This window comes from Athalia rosae, chromosome 7, assembly GCF_917208135.1.
Source record: "Athalia rosae chromosome 7, iyAthRosa1.1, whole genome shotgun sequence".
Taxonomy (NCBI): Eukaryota; Metazoa; Arthropoda; class Insecta; order Hymenoptera; family Athaliidae; genus Athalia; species Athalia rosae.
Window position 1 is genome coordinate 1,357,317 of NC_064032.1, and position 19,408 is coordinate 1,376,724.

Here is a 19,408-nt window from a genome sequence, read left to right on the forward strand (position 1 = left end):
ACTCTTGTTCATTCCTAATAACAACAATGTTACAACAACTATCAGCCATTTATCTAATGTGCAACGGTGAAAAACTGAATCAACAATTTTCATTCAATTAATTTTTTTAGAACACAGCCTTCCCTAATTTCTGTAGAGATATTATATTATTAGCATATGAACATTACTTCCATAAGGCAGTATCAATAATGAGTAGAATACATCTCTTTAGAAAAGAGGAAAGACCCACCAGACAGCAGTGGTGGTGAAACAAAGCCTTCGAGCAGTGACTTGGTTACCGGTAGCGGTGTCATAGGAGCTTCTACGGTGAACTCAACTTCTCAGGGCAAGGGCACAAAGAGGTCGCGAAGATAGTAAGTGTCTTTTTAATTACATTTACCATCGATTTCCAAAGAAACAGTGACGACAAGTCCTCGTTGCATTTGATCGTTTGTAGAATTCACTTTTGTCTGTCACGTTTAAAGCACTCTCAATATAATGCCTGCTCAATTTTCAATCAATCTGTACTTTACATCCGTACGTGGGTATTGTATCTGCTGTACCTGATGGCGAGCTAAATTGATGATTGAAAATTCAAAATTCATTCAAACATTCGTGAGAAGGAATACAGCAATTAAACAACACATCCAGCAAATGCTAGATGTGTCATTATTCGATGAGGAGGCTAGTGTGACAATTTAAACTAACTTGCTGTGTCTTTAAACAACCGTTGTTCGAGCGCTGAGGAAGACTGCGATGACCCGGGCACTAAAGCGGTGCGTGAAAAAGAAAGGCGTCAGGCTAACAACGTTCGTGAAAGGTTAGTGAGCACACGCAATACGCACTATTCACATTTCGGTCCAAATCCTCGAAAATTATCCCATGACACAGCGACGAGCACAGAAAAATCTTTTGAAGAAAAGTTAAGGTTCGATCCTATCGACAATCTGCATGATATTACTAAACTAAAGATGATCAATTGTAATTTCGACTCTGATAGGATCTGATCTGAACTTTTTTTTTCCTACATGGATTCTTGAATAAATTTCCATCCAAAATTTATCCAAGTCCGATTGGCATATAAATTATACATGGATCGCCATACCTAATCTGTATTTATCCCCATATCCTCTCCACTACTGCCAGGCTCATTTTTATAAATGGTAGTTAAAGTGTCACTGATTGCAGACAAAGATGAGATTTCTTTAAGATTTCTCTTGAGTTGCTTGAAATCAGTTTCATTTTAATACAGTTGGAATCTGGCTGCTAGGCATGTTATATTATTCATAGAACGTATTTATTGCATAAAATATTTGTCAGTTTTTACTTTTTTTAATCTCAATCATATTTCAAACGCTAGACTGAGTAAGACCTGAGATCATGTGTACAACACCTCTCGTATCTTTCAGACTAAAACTTATTTTATTTCAGATTAAGATGCGAATCAAACAAATCTATTTATCTATATCCCAACTGTTTCCTTTGCTATTGTAATCGATATCCTCTTCCGATTGGTTTTCTTTGACTTTTTTATGATGTAAATTATAATTTCTTAGTACGTAATATGTTGACATGATTTTTTTAGGTGATCGCATAGTTGTAAAAGAAGAATTATTTCTCTTTGAATTAATTAGTAACATCCTGTCACTTATTTTGACAAAAATCATTCCGTAGTTGGAAAAATGAGATGTGGAAAATTTTTCGTAAGTGTACAAAGAGTATGGGCCTTTCCAGATAACACAAAAAAAAAAAATTAATAATCGATAGGGGTAGCCTATCCCTCAGCCAGCTAAAACACCTCAGCTCCTAAGAACATCCAATGATGGACCTAAGTGCGTGTGTTCATTAATGTAATACTTTAAACATATTTCAATAATGATGACCACGGTTTCATGGATAATCGAGTCATTATAAAAAAATTAACACACTCCATCGCTCGAACAACATCATTCAATCACATTATTTTGAAATATCTAGTTCATAGTTCTTGGCAAGTGAATTTAGAAAATCTCCTAGGAAATGGATAAAGTTTATGTTGATTAATTTGCCAATTTGGGTTCAACAATTTTTTGATAACTTGAAGGAAGCTTTTTCTTTTATTTATTATTAAGAAACTAAGTCAGGTGATTAATGGAGTATTGTTATTGCGCAACTGTTGTTCGAGCGCCGAGGACGAGGATGATGATCCTGACATGAAGGCTCAGAGGGAAAAGGAGCGGAGGCAGGCCAATAATGCTAGGGAAAGGTAAGACCCTAAGTTGAAAGAAAAAACCAAAAAAAATCAGGATACTAATAACGTTTCGTCAAAATTGCACACAAATAATCTTACTTGTTGCGTTAATAAGATGGTCAAGAAATTGAGAAACATAAAATAATCATTGTTACATTTTAATCAACTGGCCCGTAGTCTTTGTATAGTATGTATCCTCTGTTCTCCCAAATACCAAATACTTTCTTCCAAGTAAAGAATAATTGGGAGCCATCATTCTACGATTAAAAAGAATGCTAATAATCGCAATTTGCATACCTTTAATACAGTTGCAACCATTTTCCTACTGCAATTACTTCACTACTCTACTGCTATCACAACTATGCCCAAGTAGTAGATTATTGTAATTAACTGGGTACGGATGGCTATTCTCTGCATGAACAATACCATATATTCTACCATGGAATTTTCTCTTTCCTTTAGGATACGTATTAGGGATATAAATGAAGCTTTGAAAGAGCTGGGGAGAATGTGTATGACACACCTCAAGACCGACAAACCACAAACTAAGCTTGGTATTCTCAATATGGCTGTTGAAGTTATTATGACCCTGGAGCAGCAAGTCAGAGGTATGTAACCGACCGACGATTGCAAGAATGAGAAATTGAATGCAGAGTAACTATTATTTTATATTATTTTCTTTTCTTTTCCCCGCAGAACGAAACCTGAATCCAAAAGCGGCGTGCTTGAAAAGGAGAGAAGAAGAAAAAGCTGAAGATGGACCTAAATTACCTAGCCATCTAGCAGCACACATAGCGCATCCGCACCCGCATCCACACTCCCATTCACAGCCGTCGTTCGCAACAATGCCCGTGAGTCCAAGACCTAAAGTACCATTGTTCTTCGGATATTGCAAACTTGTTTTCAAAGAATATGTGGTAGACGAATGATTTTCCGTTTCAGGGGCCGCCACCTTCCCTTCAACACAATCCGTCGCAACCGCAGTAGCAGCGGCTGGACCATAGCGTCGCTCTGTGTTGAGGCGATGCATTTGCTCCAAGTTTTCCCATCGCTGGACCGCAGTCTTGTGACTGGATTCTAAATATCCTACCGTATAGCCGTAATTATTTCACTTCTCAGCTATCCCATACACTGATCACATGTACATAAAATGGTAAACACTAATATTCGCGAAAATACACGCCCCCCACAGCTGTTACGCATTTTCGTGATTCGCGAGTGTCATCATCACTTCTAGGTTCTTGGCAGCGAAACATGGCCATACCAGAGAGAATGAAATATCGGATCTTTCAATCGATGAAAAGAAAAATCCACACGCAGTTTATACAGATAGGTTTGAAAAAAAATAAGAATTTTTTTTTAATTAGACCGCTAACGGGATTGACTTTCTGTAGCGGTCACATAACTATCCGAGTAAACTGTTATACCGACAATTTTTACTTACATCTGCCTCCAGCAATGAATCATTTATCACAAACAAAAAAAATTGTCCATCGAACAATTTACTCAAACTGTTGAAATACAAATTTGTACAAATTTGTACCATACGTCAAAATCGATCGATACCTTCTATTCTGTATACAATTCATACCTCGATTGATTTGGTTTTTTTTTCCCCCTATAGCCGAATGATGTAGCAAGGAATAAGTTACGTTGCCTTCGTCTCACCAGGTATTCCCCCATCCCCATTTACGTTTTTGGTATGTCTACATTTTCATGGTTTCTATTCTATTTCTGTTTTTCCTTCATTTCCCAAAAGCGGATTTTAAAGTCAGATTTGAATATTTGGACGTAAATTACAAAATGATGAAATTGTGCTAATCAACAACGACGTGGTCATATCTTGTTGTAGATTATCAAATTTCATATTTTTTTTTTTCAAATCTAAGATAAATTTTTAACGCTGACCATTCCTTGCTATAAAGGAGAACCGTCATTTTACGCATATGCCGGCCACTATGTAATTGTTACGAGGCTCTTTGAAATGAAAGTATAGTTGACTAATGTCCATTGAATAGCAGCATGGGATTAACCGGACTATAATTATCCTGACGCACGCTAATCGTTTGGCTTTACTATCAACATATTTTAATCGATTGTTTGTCGGGGGTATTTATTTCATCATGCTAATTATTTGCGAAGATGCGGGGGTGAAAAAATAAGAAAGAAACCTTGTACATAAAAATTAATGTATGCATTTTAAAAAAGAAGAAAAAAAAACACCCCTGCAATCATAATAATAAATTCATAAATTCGTTTTTATGCATTTCGTACAGATGTTTCGATAGCGTTTTTAGAAAAGTGACTGTGATTCATAATTTTTATTTTCTTTTACAATCAATTGCCAGTGCCCTTTTTTAGGTGTGGGAAAGAAAGAAAAAAAAAGAAAAATTTATTTAAATGACAGTTATTTATGAAATGAAACTGACGAGGTTCTATCTTTCGTTTTTTAATTGGCGTCCCACCTTAATTAATTATTGAATATTTTACCATTTAAAATTTTCAAAACTGAATTCGGTTTGCTACTAATTATACGAATAGTAATCTGCTTTTGCAGATGAGCGACGCAACACGTGTCTATCCATACGCGTCGGTGCATGCGCTGGTACATGAGTATGTGTGTATGTGAAATAAAAATGCGTTGCTCAAGGACTATAAATAAGATTAGGTCTTTAGTAGGAAACCTAACTTTGTCTATAGCGTGTGTAGGATATCCGCACCTGACGTGCGAGATGTTTAAGCGGATACATGTCCTAGTATGCACCTGAAGCATATTCTTTCATCAATTCCATGCTAGTTGTCACATTTTATCAGAACTGTCTCCACAAACCTTGAATTTTTACATAGAATTTTGCTCACTTGACATAATCAACGCTTTTCTTTCCTCATCCCACTGATGATTTTTTCATTTTACAAGAAAAAAGAAAGCATTATCTGTGCGATGCCACTACTATTCGATACTTTACATTGCTTATTTTTTTTTCTCCCTTTGTAACTGAGGTAAAACTTTGCTTTTCCATAAGTTCATGTTTCGAGTCTCTGTGCCTGTCATGTTTCTTGCATTATTGCCCCATAGTTTTATATGCTGATATATTTTTCATTGTTCAACCTGTTCAGCAGCAAGCCTTTGTCTACAGACAATAGCACAGCTTAACCCAGTGACATTTTTGCTCTTATTAGCGCCTCAAAAATTTCTGTAAAAGACAGGCTACTGATCACCTTCTAAGTTGTTGGCAGGAGAAAATCACGATGATGGCAAAATATAAGTTCTAATCAGGTATCTTGTTTTTATTCTATTTTTTTGATTTTTCTTTTCAATGGAAAGACAGTGCAGGAATGGCGATGTAGAGAACAGGAAATTCGATGAGTGAATGCCATTTCCGAAAGATTCTAACATTTAGATTCTCTGTCGGTTATTCGAGAGAATCTGTTGCCAATAATGTGCTTTGAGTGCTTACTAGAGAACGCATTCCCTTAAGATATAAGGACAATAATATTATACCTTTGCGTACACACTCATATTTCATTGTTGCTAGCTAGGAATTTTTACGTGGGAAAGAGTTCTGCAGTTACTTAACAGTTATCGCTTCGTCAATGAAAAATCATATAATATTACGTTGCAGCTGATTACTACCCCCCGATACTTTTTCCCACGTCCTTGGCTAGTTTTTACGAAATAGAAATTCGCTAGGTTGAAAGTGCAGTTATTGCTTTTTCTGGTTTATATTCATATACATACATATATGAGATAGGACAGAAGTGTTTTGTTGAATTTGCTTTACAACACTATACGCACACATCCCAGACATTTGGCACTTTTGAGTATTATAATATAAATTACAATTAGATACACATACTATACATATAGAAAATTTTTAGCATTAGAAATATATTCCATGTTTGTTATTATTTAAGTTTCTTTTACTACGAATTACCGATAGGTCAGACATACATATATGTATGTGTATATATACAGCTATTTCTATATATACAAATATGTATATGTACATATTTTTTAACATCGATTATATTTTTTTTGCAATATTACTATATTATTGTGCTTGAAGGTATTTCGAGCTGTATTATGTTACTGAAATGAATTTTAAACGAACGCACTGAAATCTGAATTCATAATTACAAGAAGAAAATGAAGAGAAAAAACGATAGAAAAAAAATAATGATAAAGTAAATGAATAAATAACGTTTTGTCTCCACAGTAATCATACGAAGACAAAAAAGATGCTATGGCTGGTATATGCAAGGTCCTTTCTCCGCGCAAAAATTCTCTCTATTCGCTTATTGTTATTACAAGTTTTTTAAAAAAAAACTGACAATTTTACTGAGCATGGGAGAAATTTTGTAACGTGGGGAAGCGAGAGGCATGAATTCTGCCCCTACAATTACCGGATAAGTTAACTTGTACATTGTGACATAAAAATTTAAGCTGCTAAATGCGTGAGCTGATGAACTTTTTTTAAAAAAAAAATCTAATAAAAAAGAAAGAAATGAAAAAGGAAACAAAAAAATGAAAAACAAGAAATATTCAAAGGAAAATCATGTAATATATAACTATAATAGTTTTTAAGTCAGTTTAAGCTAGATTTTGTCAATAGTCTAGGTAGTGAAATGTATGCGTGAACAGATAAAAGTGTGCTGTTCGTGGAAGCGAATGTTGTATGATCTACGCGTATAAAAACATATTTGAGAAAAATGTTTAATTACTAGTAATATTATTATCACTAATAATATAATAAATGTGCCATTTTTCCATAAACATCGTCTTACACTTTTATCATATCTGCGGGCACATATATTTTCACCGTTCGACCGTCCTTCATTCCGGAATTCCCCCCGCTCCAAAAAATTTGTGATAAGTAGATATTTTTAACGTAGGAAAAGTCTCATTGCAACGGAATAATGAATATTATGATTATTGGCTGTCTGGTAATTGAATAATGAATTAATCGACTCGTGTGATTTTATTATTTTACGATTTTCTTGATTTATTCGTTTTGAAAATACATTCATTTAAAAATATTTACAATGTAATCACACGTTATACTAGGAAAATCACCAATATACATGCATCGTTGCTCCGTGGTCTTCACCAACATTTTGTACTGAGCTAGTTCGTCACCATTAGTTGTGCAAACGATAGGAGGGCAAATGGAAGTGGAAGAATTATTCAACCGGCCAAACCATCATGACTTACGATATCGAGTATTGAACTTAAATATTTAATGTATTTACATACATGTGGTATAACGCGTTATGACCTCATAAGTTTTGGTACGTTCCGTAACTTAAAACTCTTAACAAAGTTCAATATTTCGGTCAGAGGCAAGATATGGGCTTATGAGTAATACACGTATTGATTTACCTGGCCGATTTCAGATTGTCTAAAATTATCGGAATAAAATTAAACTCAAATTATATGATTTGTAACTCAACCGTATTATTTTACATAGGATAAATTATTAATCGGTAACAAACTTTTCAACACAACTCGCGAGTTTGCTAACAAGTGCTATTTTCTCAACGACCGTTCAACAACGTCAAGAGTCTTTTCCAAACAAAAACCTTCACACGAATCAATAAAAATTACTTGCATCACATGCGTGTTCTCGTTATAAGGAGATCAATAGATTTTAAAAGCGTATTCAAGGGTTCTTCTGAAAGGTTGATTAAAAAAAAGTGACAATAAAATCAAAGTATCCTAGAATCACGTTCTTTGAATTTGCTTCCTTCGTTATAAGCAACGATTATATTATGCATGCTTGAACTGATTAGCAAGAGTATTTACAATTTTGTTTGTATCATACAAGTTTCATTACATTACAAAATTATTATTATTATTATTATTATTATCATTATCATTACTATTATTAATATTACTATTATTATTAGTAATAGGAGTAGCAGTATTATTATTATTGTTACGGATGTTGTTGGTTATTGTTATCATAATTTATATATGAGATCATCCAAAAATTCTGTTAGTTTCAATAACTTTTGCGGATTAATTTTTCAATTGCCAGTGTATTTCTGGATCAAGTTACGGTAATGCTGGTAGGTAGTTTTTCTTGGTATTACAGAGAATTTTTAGGGATGTTTGGTGAAAAATTTTTAACCGATTCTTTAGTTTAAAATTTAGGTATATAAAAACGGCCCGAATAGAGCAGTAGATTACGAATTCTTAAATCATTACACATGTGCTATTCTCAATTTTAGATTCAATCACATTCGGCTTATAACTTTTGAACGATCATTTGAACAGAAGTGTTCATCATTTTGTGTTTTTCGCAATAAAAACTGTCCCTAAAAACGTGGAACATTTGTGTGCTCTGATACAATTAGGTGCGTCATGGAATTTATAAATTACGTCTGTAATTTCTTGAAAACTTTCGGACACATAGATGGAATGGGAAATCTGCACACATTCGTTAGATTTAACAATTAGGTTCAACGAGGCACTATTGAATGAGATTTCCTTTGGTTCCAGTAACTAGGACAATGAAAATTTAGCAAGTATGCTGTTCGGAGTGCCTTTGTAGAACCTAATCAAAAACGCTTTGGTGCTGTTTAGCATCATATGAAATCTATTTTCTACTTTATATTCATTCATCATTAATTATTAGCACGATACGACAGACACTGAACAGTTTATCTATAATATGAATGTACAAAAAAATGATACATACATCCACATCGCGTAGTGGCCAATCGTATTAACAGTTCTTCGAAACAAGCCACAAATATTCCTGTGCTGTACACATTTTCTGAACATAAGCAGTTGAAAGACAGAAATTTCTATTTGTACAATCCAAGAAATTGACAAAGATAATATAAAAATTAACGGAATACTACAGGTATATATTACCGCATTGCGGCTTACGATTAATCTTGAAAAAAAGAGAAAAACAAAAACAAAAAAACAAACGTAATATTGACCAGAATAATTTATGATGCAAAGCAACATGTACAACTATTTGCTTGAACTTGGTGTGTTGGGCAATGTAACCAATGATCTGGTGAAAGTGAAAACATTGCTTGGTGAGAAGAATTCTTTTTTATCCTGACATTTTCATACCACTTAAAATGTATCTCAGACAATAGGAGGATCGTCATCATCCTCATCCCTAGTAACTAAAACATTCCCATAACGATTCTGCTGGTACTGTCTAAACCGTTGTACCCATTTGTATCTTCTACCACTGAGAAATATCAGTACTGCTAGGGAGATCAGGAATAATGGTATCAGAAGACCCGCTGCAACCGAACCTCCTGAAATTTTAGAAATCAATTTAATAAAAGTAATGATTTATCGTTAATTATTTGCTTACCGCTAGAACTTGCTGTAGAATCCTGTTTTGTGGTACTAGATTCGATCGAAGGCTGAGTAGTAGATGGGGTTGGAACACATTTGTCACCTATTCTTTGAAAATCTCTGATACATTTACATTCACCCGTTTGATTAGCTAGAGTAATACACCTCTCATTCTTCCCACATCCATCTGTTTCCAATAGGGAATCCGTGTTACATGTACTTTTAGCCTCTGGAAATAATTATCAAGTCAGTTGTGTGAGGATTATGTGAGAAACATTTTCTGATATTTAACAAGTGTTACATAATGCTGATTTAAAATTCGTGGAAGTAATCTCCATAACCAGAATTGATGAGGAAAATAATAAATTCGGAGAAAAGTAGCCGGTGGCTAGATTACTTATGATTTATTATAGTCGAACATGAACGTATGTAACTTGATCAGAGAATCAGATTCTAGCAACAACACTCAAGAGGTCAATATTTGATTTGTCTGTTTTAAATGCAAATGATTGCTGTACGATCTCTGATCTCTGTTGATTCAGTACATGCATTCACATTACAGTGACCTAAGCTTACCGTACAATATTTGATTGGCTGAATAACATAATTGAATCAAATTAGTTTCATCAGGCAGATGACACGAGTTACCATGTCTGAAGAAGATACCCTCTGACATATTATGATTACAATGAGTAGCATTATCATGCGAATGCGATGACACTACCAAAGGTATCGTTTTATCCTGTGTTTTTACAATCTTACAATTAGTCAAGTCGCCTGTCCTATCGCTAAACTGATTACTCTTTCCTGGTAGATATTCAACACAACATACAGACATTGGATCGGAATATTTTTCAAACACACTGAAAAATATCCTCTAATCTTTTCTGGTTCGTTGGTGAGGGTGAAAAATCTAATCTGATCTAATCTAATCTTGTCTATGATCTTGGAGAAAGTCATATTGATAATTTTATCAAATTGCAGGAGAAAAACAATTTTTAGCGTACCTACACGTCCCCTGTCATCGTCATAATATCGAAGAAAAATAGCGAGGCAAGAAAAGATACTCGTCGAACAAGGATGTGTTGTAATGTGCAAAAGTTGCGGAATGTCCGCAGAATAATCCCAATGAAACATGCCCTGGGGGAAGAATTTATAGTCGAGGTAATTTCGAAGAGGATAAACGTTTTTTTTAACGCACAGGGATGCTGCATATGTTGCCGAGAGGTTGATCGAACGACAGGCAACGGTGACAACGGATGTGAATTATCATGTGTCGGTGGGGTCGTCGGCTATCTTTAGTTAAATCCAAACGCTTATATTACGAGATAAATTGTTGATGAGTGACCACGGTCGTGTTATGCTACTATGAATAGCTAGGTTGAAATCTATTTACCTATAACAAACTGCGATAGGAACACCACTACGATGCACAGAGAACCAAAAATCTCATTGCTTAAGATCCGCATCTTCGTAAATATACATACGTAGGTAGGTAGGTATATATCGGTCGGTTTTGATCTGTTTTGATCACATAATAAATAGAAGTAGACTGTTTCTATCGGAGGAGAGGAACTCCCACCATCAGTGAAAGTAACACCTTCACCTTGTTCGATAATCGAAGATATTATTAGCTCAATCTTTCACGAATCATCGCCTCTATACTTCATCACCTTTGCTCACCACTTGACAGACAAATAATGCATCCCACCACAATAACCTCCGACTGTCTGGTCAACAACTGCGAGCAGTTGCGAGCAACTGCTCGCGAGGGGCCGGAGCGGAGAAATTATCGAAACCCTCAAGTCCCCTCGATCTTCGAGAGATCTTCGATCACCTTCAATCTCGATCGACCTCCGATCGCCGATTTGACGTTTCGTCCTCCGGAACAAAAAGAAAAACACCCAGTTTTCGAGTCGTGAATTGTCACTTTGCATTCTAAATACTCTGCCAACAAATATAGAACAGCTGCATACAGTGTACGCTACGAGCCGGATTCTCATGTTATCTCTTCATTTTTCGTGTCTGCTGCAGTCACTGTAAAGCCAGATTCGCGACAGATTTCTGCTACCGATGATCTATCCGGACGAGGAAAAATAACGTAGCTAACTTCTAACAGGTAATGTGCTGGTTGTTTTGGCTTTTATTTTTCTAAATATTAATTACTATCCTCGTTCTTTCCAATCCATAGCTCCGTTTTCACAAATAAATATAAGAACTCTGTCATTGGTTTGACTTTTGAATACCCATTTGATGTGATCTACTTATGCCCTGTCCCTGACATGCCTTGACGAGAGAAGTCTTCATGGAACAATTGATTTCTGTGTTGTATCTGTTACATGTTATTGAACAATCGAATATTATGATTTACAGCAAGGCAGCAAATAGACTACTTAATCATGGCTTGGACGTACTATCAAAAAGTGTTGGCCATTGTTATGGTGGTCACAGGATCACTCAACACACTTTCAGTCAAGTAATTAGCATTTTCAATTTACATATTCAATCTCACGTTCTCTATACGTCTATCATTTTTCTATCTTGATAAAACTCATAAATTTATGGTATCGGATCTTGAAATTACACATATAACTGCAGCTGTATTTGGATCATATCCCATATATTTTCTATTTATCATTCAGATATGCCGACCAGCAAATAGTGCCAGGTCAAGATGGACAACCGCGCCACTTCAACCATCCTTTTGTGCAATCGTCGTTTATGTTTGTGGGAGAAATGTCATGTCTCCTGCTCTTCAAGATTGCCTTTTGTTACTACAGCCGTAAGATGGTAATTATTCTACCCTAAATGATTTAGGTGCCTATCTTATTTAATAAGCTAAACCATTCTGCAATCAGATCAGCAACAATCCATGCACACGTCTGTGGAATTTGTTGGCTCGCGTGACTCATGAGTCATATGCAAAGTCAAAGTTCAACTCCCCTCAGATCTGTCTTTCCTTTTTTCATTTTAGTGATTTCATATCCATGGATAGGGGGTTTATCAACATTTCACTGATAACCGAACATCGGTCAAGCCGCTGAAATTATCATAGGAAATAAACCGACCAACAATAACTCTGATTATTTTTTATTGCAGGATGGAAGCGTCGATTCTATGCCTCTTACAAAAGGTTCACGAATATTCAGCCCCTTCACTCTATTATTGCCCGCTCTCTGCGACATGTTTGCAACGTCCATTATGTACGTAGGGCTGAATATGACGTATGCGAGCAGCTTTCAAATGCTGCGAGGATCTGTAATTGTTTTCACTGGGATGTTGTCAGTGGCATTTCTGGAGAGAAAATTAGGAGGAAGGGAATGGTTTGGAATCAGCCTGGTAATACAAGGCTTGGTGCTAGTTGGCCTTAGTGACTTTATCATGATGCATGACGACAAAGTCAGCACCAACTCCATCATCACGGGCGATTTACTTATTATTTGTGCACAGGTAAAATGCGGCAACCCGTATTGGCATGATTTCCATTTTTTATTCATTTTTAAATTTTTTTATTCATTTATTCGTGTCCGTGAAACGTTCGTTGGAAATAGTGTGAAAAATATCGAAGGTATTTGCTCTTACAGGTGATAACCGCCACGCAAATGGTGATAGAAGAGAAATATGTCGCTGGCTATGATATACCTGCGTTACAAGCCGCTGGTTGGGAAGGTATCGTACAGTATACACTAGAAATCTGTACTTACGTTTTCGTTGTGAATGTCCATGGGACGGCACTTTCTTCAATTCGATGTTTTATGCTTTAGGTATCTTTGGATTTGTAGGAATATGCCTCGCTATGATTCCGTTAAATTATATACATGCATTCCCACCTTTTGCTGACAATGCAAGAGGAACACTGGAGGCCACTATAGATGCTCTCGTACAAATCGGAAACAGCGGGCGTCTTTTGATGGCAATCATTGGTAATATGCTCAATATTTGCTCTATTTGATTTACCCATTCTTAACGTACATGTATTTATTATTTTAACACCCTTGCACGTGCAATTCATTTTCAAGGTATGACCATAAGCATAGGATTTTTCAACTTTGCTGGTTTGAGTGTCACAAAAGAAATGAGTGCAACTACACGAATGGTTTTGGATAGCGTGCGGACACTGGTTGTCTGGGGATTCTCTTTGATATTCCGCTGGCAGGCCTTCCACTATTTGCAAGTAAATAGTTCTCTTAATTTCCTCTTTGAGTACATCAAAAGCAAAAGACACAAGTAAAACGCTGTGCAATATTAACTCTTTTTATAGCTCATAGGATTCGCAGTACTTCTGACGGGTATGTCCTGCTACAACAATGTTATCGTGCCCCAATTGTTCAGAAAACTTCAATGTCGTCTAGGACGCCATTGGCCACCTCGTGATGAAGAAAACATCGTCAATACTCTAGCCGATAGTACGGAAGAAGAGCAGTAACAAAAGTATGACATAATTCAAGTCACTTCTCCATTACATCACATGTCAAGCAAAATCTCACGACGATGATGTCGATTCTTTCCACATGGGCCACCCAAAGGCATCAGAAGTGCAAGTTTGATGTTACAAAATATTCTGTAGCATGCGACAAGCTTCAGTTTACTATACATATTTAGAAGAGCCAAGTATTTTTTTTTTGTACAGTAAAACGAAAACAACAAATTCCCTCCGCGCGGACATGCGGTCTATGAAATCGCGAGACTTAACGCTCGATCGATACTCAGCCGTGCGCAATAATTCGAGGAGGAAGATTATACGAATTTTTTTTTTTTTTTTTCAACGAACAGAATTACTCGAAATAACATCGATTGATCTCTGAATCTTAAAAGTGATATGAACACAAAGAGAAATAGGCTTATACAATACAATATTTTCATATTTTAAAAAGTGATACTCAATTATTAGCTCGAAGTCAAAGGACGTAATAAAAAGAATCAATTAAACCACCCCGTTTCTTCTGAAGCACATTATATTACACTACTCTGGCATGATAATTTATATTTATTTGCTTTAAGGTTTTCACTTATCATATTTAATCACAGGATTTACAATTTAAAAAAATATACAGCCATCAAAAGAAATACACAAAACTGTAAACTTCACTCAGACTCGTTCGCTTTCTATGATTTTTCTTTTCTTTTCTTTTCGTTCATCAACAAGACGCGTAATGACGACAAATCAATTAAAAAAATTTGACTCATTGTCTGAAGAATTAATTGTTCAATTGGGTGAAAAACGTAACAAATCAATTCTGGATTCCATGGGATTTAATAAATAGCTAATTTCACTCAATGGATGATGCGTTCGAATAGAAATGACGATATTCTATCTACATACGTGCCGATATAAATACACATCGATATTGACACTTTAATTTCGTTCTGACATACAAACTTCAGAGCAATAGAGTTTTCAAGTATATTTTATTATCAGCTACCAACCCTAGGAAGTATACGTCTTAATGATATTCTGATGATTCTCTGTATCTGATACACCTTTTTGTATTGTACTTTTAGCGCTCGTAACGACCTTTGAATGGGTGTCGTGAAAATTTCTGGTCATCAGCAAACAACAATTGTAGCTTGTTCGCTGCTATTGGATGGAAATAATTTGATACTTTCAGCGGTCCAGTGTAACAGGGCTCCTCGGCAAACTACGCTCCATACATACGGGATGAAAAATTCTTCGGGCTGCTCTTCTTCCACGTATTTAAATTTCAATTCCGGAAATTTCTAGGAACAAAAAGTTAAAAAATTGACGTCGGAATTACTTCTAAAATTAAAAAAAAATCCGACCTACGATGGGGAGGAGAAAGACGGAATTGCAAACAAATTAATATTATTTCTCGAATTTACCCTCATTCGGTCCTTTGGCCATTGGGTGGCTCCTTGTTGAATAGTTGCCAATACTTGACTAACACCTATGTGCGACTGATCCCTCTGTTCCAACTTGTACGAGAAAAAGTTGATGACCTGAAAATTGAAGAGCTCTAATCAAATTCTGCTGTGACAAAGGACGGCCGACGCCTGGAGTGAAATAATAAACTCACGGAATCAATGTTTTGAACAATATCTTGAAAAGCTGAGTGCATTCGGAATGACTGAAAAATATCCTTCTTGTAGAGAAGAGTGTACACCAAATTGGGATTATGAGTTAGCTGATGCGTCAGACAACTGTTTATAATTTCCAACACCATTCTCAAGACCTCCTCAAGGACCGTCAAGTCTTGGATCTGGAAAACCACAAAGTTGGTTTCGATCAATGTGGACGTGGATCGACAAATTTTACACAGTCACTAACCATGTCGGAATTGACAGCGCTTCCATTAACATTGATTACAGCACTCTCGGAATTCATAGACTGTCTGTGTATACTCGTCTCCAATCTTGCATATTTTTTTGCCAAGGTCTCGAACAAGCTCAGCAATCTCTGGCAGACGTACGGATGTAGAGATCTGAACTGAGCCGACATGTTGGCCAGTGCCGCCAAACAATTGGTGTGTAGATACTTGTCCTGGTAGTTCGTTTAAGACCGATTAAATGCCCAGCAAACGCCAATGGCCAGGTATGTCAGTCGTCACTAGAATTAGCGCACTGTTTCGTTTCAAAATAACGACTCACCCGCATTTTCAGCATGTTGTACTGTATAGTTCGAATCACTACCAAAACCAGTAATCCTCCCAGCGATATTTCACTTATCGACCTCTCCGTGTACCACGTCACGCCTTTCAACATCTGAAGCAAGGAGACGCAGAATTTACACAAACAATGCAGGTTCAGATAATTCTGATACTTTAAAATTTAAAATCGCCTCCCTAAATTCAACTACTGGGTACTCACTATTTCATGAACGTTCCTATTGAACGTGTCATCTTCGCTCAATATCAATAAAATGATGAGTGACATGTAAATGTGATGTGACGTGTTGTCGGGAGCGTGATATAATATCTGTAGTATCGGCATAACCTGTGGAAATATTTAGTGGATTCCAAAATTTAATTCGACAAAAAAGATTCCTCACCCACCAGCAACTGGATGTCTGCTCTTTGCATGATATATGCTTTGACCGTTGGATTGCGATGCAGTAGCATGTATAACAGCAAAGTTGTTTCATCCGTATTTGGTACTTTGCAAATTGTGGAGTATAACGCATCCAAATTGAACTTGAAAGACGTCTCTGGTTTCGGTGGTATGTGAACGCCGTCATCTGTTTGAAAAATTGTTGACTCAAGTCTTATGAGAAATATTTGTTGTCGTCAATACGTACGAAAGTATGTAAAGAAGAATTTACCTTGGGAGTTGATAAAACCGTACAACGCATCTCTGAACGGATTATGAACAGCCGTGCAATGGTTTGTGAGAACTAATAACAATAAAAGAGATTGACTGGCTAGCGGTGTTTCCGTATCACGTTTCCTTTCCACGTCTTCTGTACCACCGCCATTCAGAACTTGCACGTTTTTTGAATTGTTGGCCATGCCCATCGTAATAACATTCCACAGGCCAGCTAGAATGTAATTTTTTCTCATCACACCTGCTCATCTATTAATCCAATTTTATTTCTAATCATTTCATCATCAAAGAAACTGAATAATTCATTGACAAATTTCATAAAATGAAATTAGTAGCGATGGGGTTAATCTTTACAAAAGAATTTTACATTACCAAAAAAATGTTATTAGGATCTTCCATATTTACCTGCAATACTGAGGACTAAGCCTCCCCCATTCTGCTGTGTTAATAAGCCAGGTGGTGCGTGTTCTTGCCGAACAAAATTATGCAAAAGTGTATAGACCATCACCGAAGCAGGTACTCTCTGTTCCTCATGCATTGCTATTCTGTATATGCGGCTGTATTCGGCTGGAGTTTGAGAGAATAATTGTACAGAAAGTAAAACAAGAAGGCAGTTCACTGCTTCCAGGTGTACGACATACGTGAATTCACTGAAAGAGAAGTTATGATTGAGTGAAACGCTGAACCCTGTGTTAAGTTCATCTGCTGATGGTAATTGTGGGAAATGGCATAAATGTGTTATACTCACGACAGAGGAACATCGGTAACAATCTCGACAAGAGTATCGTAAAAGGATTCAAGCCTAGATACAGAGGTATTTGAGGTCTTTGCAGCCAGTGGTAGAGCCTCTGCATGTCGAACCATCTCCTCCTCCCCAACAGTTTCCAATAAATATTTTAAAATGCATCGTACCGCAAACAATGCGTTGTACGTTTGCCAGGCCAATATTATACTGTACAAATAATGAAACTTGCAACTTATTCAACTCATTCATCAGATGATCGAGAGCAAAAAGTTGGACTTACTTTTGATCCTGCTGAGAGGCAAGCAATTCTGTGGTTCGTTGCAAAAATACTTGTATCAAGGATCCTAGATTCCCTGTGTTCGAATTATTTGCAAGTAACTGCTGACAAGTCGTGTCAAGCCGAGAATCAAGTTCTATTTGATCATTCCTAGTAACAGGGGGTCGTATGTTGTAGGACAAAAACCGGTTCCAGAATTGATCACTTGGAGAAATTGATTCTTTTCCAGCAAACCGTATGAGAAATTTATTCTTGGAAAGATCCTCGTAGCGACTCGGTGTCGTACCCATTGCTCCACTTATGGATTCCTTTGAAATTTGACACTCTTTAGTTAAACTGATAACTAAGAATATCTGTAAATTTGCAATATCATTCAGGACAAAAAAATATGAATAATCTACATCTTTCTTGCACACTGTCAAAATGTCGTCAGTAATCAGGGATGAAAAAAAATACGTTATCAATTCTTACCAATCCTCTTGTATATATATAACACGTGCAAGTGCGTCAGAGAATTCTACCCATGAAGAGGTATAGGACTCTCCGCTCAAAAACTGAGAAGCAGGAGCAGAGAGGAAATGGAAAGATTCACATGAGACCAAAAAGTTGTTATAATTACCAAACTAATAACGAGTTCTCGACGACAAGCAAAGTACAGGTCTTGTGGACATGGCAAATAAGTTTCAACGGTGACCTGATTTTCAGAGACCCAGTTCTTTTCCTCGGGCCTTAAACATTTCAATAGTAATTAGTTTGATCATTTTCAGCTCTAACGTAACGAATCATGAATCATAATGCACATGACAAAAAAATATGCAAAACCCTCGAATTGTGCAAAAATATGTTTCACACACTACATACACCTACTTGCATCAATATTCAAATAACGGAGGCACGACGGTACGATTGCAAAAATTAGTTTTAATAGTTACACTGAAATGATAGACACAAGTGATTGTTGGATTAGAGAAAAAAAATAGAGAGGATACGTAGCAGTTTAAGCATAAGAATCCATCAGCTAAAAATGAATAACCTCTATAGCTTGACGTCTGACTGTTTTGATAGGATCATCGTCGAAGTTCGTCGCGAAGTTCGTCGGTCCGTAATTACTTTTGCTCTGCAAGGTATTCAACAATGTTTACATCTGGAAACACGAGCTATAAATTACTTACTAAATAATATCAAATTAAGCAGACACACAGATGACACATAGTTGGAAAGAGTGACAGCAGTGTAGCTGGATATGTGACTCGTGGGCACTCTTCGAAGTGGAGGCAATTTGTGTCATTGCAGATGGTGGTTGGTGAGGAATTCACTGCAGTCATTCGGTACCACTCTCTACTGGGCGATGCTAAGGATAATAGGAAGTAATGAGCTTTGGAAATTATAATTTTCCGCTTTGAAAAGTAAAGAAATTGTAATATCTTCACGACTCTCAGTAGTTGTTGAATTTTCTAATCAGATTCTTGTTTCCAAGATTAGAATACAGAAAAACACTGCCTTGTCATCATTTTTTACTTTATTCCCCATGTTTCCTGAATGTTTTTCATTTCCTTCATTGTTTATTAATTA

General features: G+C 36.3%; 4 protein-coding genes and 2 long non-coding RNA genes across 22 annotated transcripts in view; 4 read left to right on the forward strand and 2 right to left on the reverse strand.

The window, feature by feature from the left end:
- Positions 1-6,983, forward strand: part of LOC105684708 (transcription factor 12) — a 49,868-nt gene extending 42,885 nt beyond the window's left edge. For 8 of the 14 annotated variants that reach the window (XM_020851611.3, XM_020851615.3, XM_020851620.2 and 5 more), the window contains 6 exons: positions 197-353; positions 710-799; positions 2,138-2,224; positions 2,672-2,817; positions 2,906-3,060; positions 3,152-6,983. In XM_020851611.3, coding sequence (XP_020707270.1) covers positions 197-353; positions 710-799; positions 2,138-2,224; positions 2,672-2,817; positions 2,906-3,060; positions 3,152-3,196 — 680 coding nt within the window. In that variant the 3' untranslated portion in view covers positions 3,197-6,983. Of the gene's footprint in view, positions 1-196; positions 354-709; positions 800-2,134; positions 2,225-2,671; positions 2,818-2,905; positions 3,061-3,151 lie in introns of all 14 variants that reach the window. The other 6 variants (XM_020851614.2, XM_020851610.2, XM_048658293.1 and 3 more) reach the window with 6 other exon arrangements.
- A 203-nt stretch (positions 6,984-7,186) lies between these two features.
- On the reverse strand, positions 7,187-11,267 carry LOC105684709. 2 transcript variants are annotated; one of them, XM_012398292.4, is made up of 3 exons: positions 10,933-11,267; positions 9,553-9,765; positions 7,187-9,493 (listed from the first exon to the last, which is right to left on the reverse strand). In XM_012398292.4, the coding sequence occupies exons 1-3, from the start codon at positions 11,003-11,005 to the stop codon at positions 9,315-9,317; spliced, it is 465 nt and encodes a 154-aa protein (XP_012253715.2). In that variant the 5' UTR covers positions 11,006-11,267; the 3' UTR covers positions 7,187-9,314. The 2 variants fall into 2 exon arrangements, with proteins under 2 accessions (XP_012253715.2, XP_048514253.1); XM_048658296.1 differs by lacking the exon at positions 10,933-11,267 and adding an exon at positions 10,113-10,578.
- On the forward strand, positions 10,126-10,662 carry LOC125501732. The gene is made up of 3 exons (XR_007279373.1): positions 10,126-10,265; positions 10,351-10,434; positions 10,521-10,662. It is a non-coding gene; the product is annotated as an uncharacterized LOC125501732 (long non-coding RNA).
- A 19-nt stretch (positions 11,268-11,286) lies between the features above and the next one.
- On the forward strand, positions 11,287-14,465 carry LOC105684712 (solute carrier family 35 member F6). Its single transcript, XM_012398303.4, has 8 exons — positions 11,287-11,655; positions 11,910-12,012; positions 12,179-12,326; positions 12,636-12,986; positions 13,121-13,205; positions 13,301-13,459; positions 13,556-13,710; positions 13,798-14,465. Exons 2-8 carry the CDS (start codon positions 11,936-11,938, stop codon positions 13,960-13,962), a joined length of 1,140 nt encoding a protein of 379 aa, XP_012253726.2. The 5' UTR covers positions 11,287-11,655; positions 11,910-11,935; the 3' UTR covers positions 13,963-14,465.
- A 38-nt stretch (positions 14,466-14,503) lies between these two features.
- Positions 14,504-19,151, reverse strand: LOC105684711 (dymeclin). Of its 3 annotated transcripts, XM_012398297.4 has the most exons (14): positions 19,009-19,145; positions 18,870-18,953; positions 18,456-18,564; positions 17,840-18,144; positions 17,563-17,766; positions 17,220-17,464; positions 16,813-17,028; positions 16,547-16,728; positions 16,362-16,487; positions 16,143-16,256; positions 15,823-16,035; positions 15,572-15,754; positions 15,378-15,494; positions 14,504-15,254 (listed from the first exon to the last, which is right to left on the reverse strand). In XM_012398297.4, exons 4-14 carry the CDS (start codon positions 18,124-18,126, stop codon positions 15,084-15,086), a joined length of 2,058 nt encoding a protein of 685 aa, XP_012253720.2. In that variant the 5' UTR covers positions 18,127-18,144; positions 18,456-18,564; positions 18,870-18,953; positions 19,009-19,145; the 3' UTR covers positions 14,504-15,083. The 3 variants fall into 3 exon arrangements, with proteins under 3 accessions (XP_012253720.2, XP_012253719.2, XP_012253717.2); XM_012398296.4 differs by lacking the exon at positions 18,870-18,953 and having other exon boundaries at positions 19,009-19,148; XM_012398294.4 differs by lacking the exons at positions 18,456-18,564; positions 18,870-18,953 and having other exon boundaries at positions 19,009-19,151.
- Positions 18,770-19,343, forward strand: LOC125501730. Its single transcript, XR_007279371.1, has 2 exons — positions 18,770-18,960; positions 19,031-19,343. It is a non-coding gene; the product is annotated as an uncharacterized LOC125501730 (long non-coding RNA).
- The last annotated feature ends 65 nt before the right edge of the window (positions 19,344-19,408 follow it).